At 39.3% G+C, this 3,548-nt stretch overlaps 1 protein-coding gene across 1 annotated transcript; it reads right to left on the minus strand.

Annotated features, from left to right (window-relative positions):
• Positions 1-1,643: 1,643 nt before the first annotated feature.
• On the minus strand, positions 1,644-3,060 carry LOC141907229 (aquaporin-10-like). The gene is made up of 6 exons (XM_074796811.1): positions 2,929-3,060; positions 2,729-2,855; positions 2,482-2,619; positions 2,277-2,395; positions 1,944-2,164; positions 1,644-1,851 (listed from the first exon to the last, which is right to left on the minus strand). The coding sequence occupies exons 1-6, from the start codon at positions 3,022-3,024 to the stop codon at positions 1,644-1,646; spliced, it is 909 nt and encodes a 302-aa protein (XP_074652912.1). The 5' UTR covers positions 3,025-3,060.
• Positions 3,061-3,548: the final 488 nt, after the last annotated feature.

Genomic DNA, 3,548 nt, shown 5'->3' on the forward strand with positions numbered 1-3,548 from the left:
TCGCTCTCTGGTATGAAACCCACATTCACCAATTACTAATGTGAATCTGGTGTGCCATCGATCTATTTTGGAGTGCTGTTTTGGGAAGATACGTACCACAACGAGTGATTATTGAGGACTCATTGGGCACAAGGCCTTGCTTGGAATTGAACATATGACGTAACATCATATTTTCAGTAGAACTAAATCTATATACCTTTATCAAAAATGTCGCCCATCACCGTTGTCTGAAGCATATTACATATATATTATATTTGGGTATGCTGATTTTGCTAGGAATAGCAAGAACGAAATCCTACTCGTTTCACAAATTATACGTATTCGCAAATTATATACGTACAATATCATACGAGGAAAATTCAACACAACTGTGAAATTGTTATATGCATACACCATCGAACATTATGGAATGGACTGGAAACATAACTGTCGTCACCACTACGACGACTACTGTTACTACTCCGCAGTATGTTTGTCCATTTCACGGACTCCAAATACGGAAACATAAGGTTCAAATATACTTCATTCTTCCCGTATGTATAATAGGAATATGCTTCAATATTTTCAGCTCCTTGGTTTTTAGGAAAATGTCTGATAGCGGGCAGGCAATGCGTCTCCTCATCCTCGTAGCACTGTCGGATATCATTTATCTTTCAAATACATTTTTAGACGGTCCGTTCCGTCATTTAGTATTCAGAGCAATCTACGGTGACCTCATGTTTCATCGACCAGATTTTGCGGTTTTTCCGCTGTGGAACTGGATACGAATTGCGTCCTACAAGTCGACAGTGACGATCCGCAATTGGATGGTAGTTCTAACGGCTGTCGTTAGATGTCTCCACGTGTTATTTCCGTTCTGGTCTCGGCGTTGTATCGATAAGAAACGGATCCATATTTGCACGTCCATTATTATTGTTATTTCGGCAGCTGTGTACGTGCCTCGTTATTTCGGCGGGAGAATAGGCACTGAAAAATGCCGCGGCGCTCCGCCAAACTTTCCTCGTTTCAAGGTATTCAAACGAAGTAAAACCATTGATTACGTAGGCACTTGGATATATATGTTACTAACTATATCCATCCCAGCAGCGATTATCTTGTTCTCAAACGCGATTCTCTTATGGTCAGTATACAGGTCGTTTAAACTACGAAAATCAATGTCTACCGAAAAAAACAATGGAGGTTCGCCCAGGAAGACTAAAGCGACACAATTGGTTTTAATAGCGACTTCTGTGTATCTGATTTGTGAATTACCACCTCTCATCACGAGGATATGTAACTACTTCGTAAAAGTTGATTGGAATCCATTACTGCTACAAACTATATTCGTAGTTATAAATAATCTACCACCGATCGACTCGGCCATTAATTGCGTGATTTATTTACTTGCTAGTAGACAATTTCGGACAACGGCGAAAACGATGTGCTTTAAAAGTATTTCCTAACTAACAATATAAACCTTTCGCTTTGGGGTCATCCTTGAATAACAACAAAGTGTTGCCCTACCTATGTACCGTTCCTTCGTCCTTAATTTACTACACTTCGGTTGTAAAATCGACACTCTGTGTCGAAAGAATAGCGTTGTAACAAATATTACAACATCTATAGTCTGTTTTATCTTTATTGTTAAGCAGAAAAAGGTATTTTTAGAGTTTCGTTAGATCCGTTTCATTTGACTCTGTGCAATACGAAAGCGACGAACATGAAAACTTCACTTCGTCGATGTCTACGAGTTCATCGTTCACTTCATTGTCTAGATGAATCCCGATTACAAGAGGATACACGACAGTTGCGAGCAGACCTCCGATCAGTGGTCCGATTAGCGGAATCCAAAACCAGTTGTAGTTACGAAAACTGTGAAAAGAAACGCAAATATCATTTAACAAAGATAATTCAAATATGCGAGATACAAATTAACACATAAATAAGTGTAATGCCTTGCTTACCTGAATGTTTCTAGGCCCCACCCGAAGATGGCTGTGAATATTCTGGGACCTAGATCTCTGGCAGGATTGATCGCGTAACCGCAATTATAACCGAACGAGATTCCCAAAAGAAATACGATGAATCCTACAATAACCGGCACGAGTCCTGATGATGGATTTACACCGTGTTTATGATCGGTTACAGCCAGTACGCAAATAACCAACAACATCGTACCAACTATCTGAAATATGAAAACAAATTATTGCTCTATCAATTTGTACTTCATATTAAGATATGAAAATCAATTGCCCAAAACTACTGAAATAATTTATGAGTTTTAATTTGACATTTACTTGATCGCCAAGTCCAGTTGCCCACGTAACGTGATCCAATGGATACGTGCTGAAAATACCGGCAGTTGCTAATGGTCCGGTCACACTTCTATTTCCACCATCAAAATTATTCAGTCCATCTATGGTAAAACAACGGGATCAGTTTCTCATAAGTTGATAGAAAGAACTTGTTATGTCTTTGAAGAATTGTGGATTTTTTTCTTACCCAGATAAACGAAATAAACAAGTATCGAAGACAGAAAAGAGCCGATAGTTTGAGCGATGACGTATGCAGGTAAATAGCGCCACCTGAGCTTCCCTAAAACTGCCATCGCGAGTGACACCGCTGGGTTCAAATGTCCACCTAGATAAAACAGACATCGATATAAAAGAAACGACTGTATCATCCTGAGCGGTGACATTGTGGCTGCGCAGGCCAATATACGTGACATGTTGTTGTAGTTGTACTTTACCAGAAGCTCCCGTTGATACAAACACTCCCATCGCTGCGCCCAGTCCGTACCCCCAGTTTACAGAAATATATGTCCCCATTTCCTTGTTGCTTAATACGGACTGCGCCACGGATCCATTGCCAAATGCCTGCAAAAACGTATCGTTAAATAAATCGACCAAGCGCTGGAGGACATGGATACAGACAGAATCATTTACTTACGCAGAGCAAGCAAGTCCCTAGAATCTCAGCCAGAAATGCCCTTCCAATTGGGCTTTTAATCGCGATTCTGTTTTTAAATCGGTCGTACCAAACCATGGTAGCGAATATTTGATATTCAAAGCCACGTGTGTATATCCGTTACACCGTTAAACCGTTATATCATTTAAATGAATGTTGATATTTACTTTGGGAAATACTATGTACGGTGTCAAGTGATGTCGAGGCTTATCAACTTGGTTGAGTGTGGAAACATAGAGTTCACGTGCAATGACATGCCATTGAACTGATAAAGTCCCATAGCACACGAGCGTACGTTAAACCACATAACATCGAGGCTTCTGATTAGATCAATGTATTTCATTTTTGTTGATACAGGTTCCTTATGGCTGTTAATCTCAGTACATTTCATTCAATATGAACTCTAATTTATGAGTCCGTGGATCCGATTACCTTGCAAATCACATTCTTGACACGATAATCTAACATGAGAATCTAGGACAAACACGATAACGATTAATAAGATATCTAATAAGTAATTGCCGTTTCAGATATTAGACACTTTTACATTGGTAGATTTTTCAGTAACTTGTAATAAATATAAATAGAAAGTACCTGAAGCG

Source organism: Tubulanus polymorphus, chromosome 6 (genome assembly GCF_964204645.1).
Source record: "Tubulanus polymorphus chromosome 6, tnTubPoly1.2, whole genome shotgun sequence".
NCBI classification, from domain to species: Eukaryota; Metazoa; Nemertea; class Palaeonemertea; order Tubulaniformes; family Tubulanidae; genus Tubulanus; species Tubulanus polymorphus.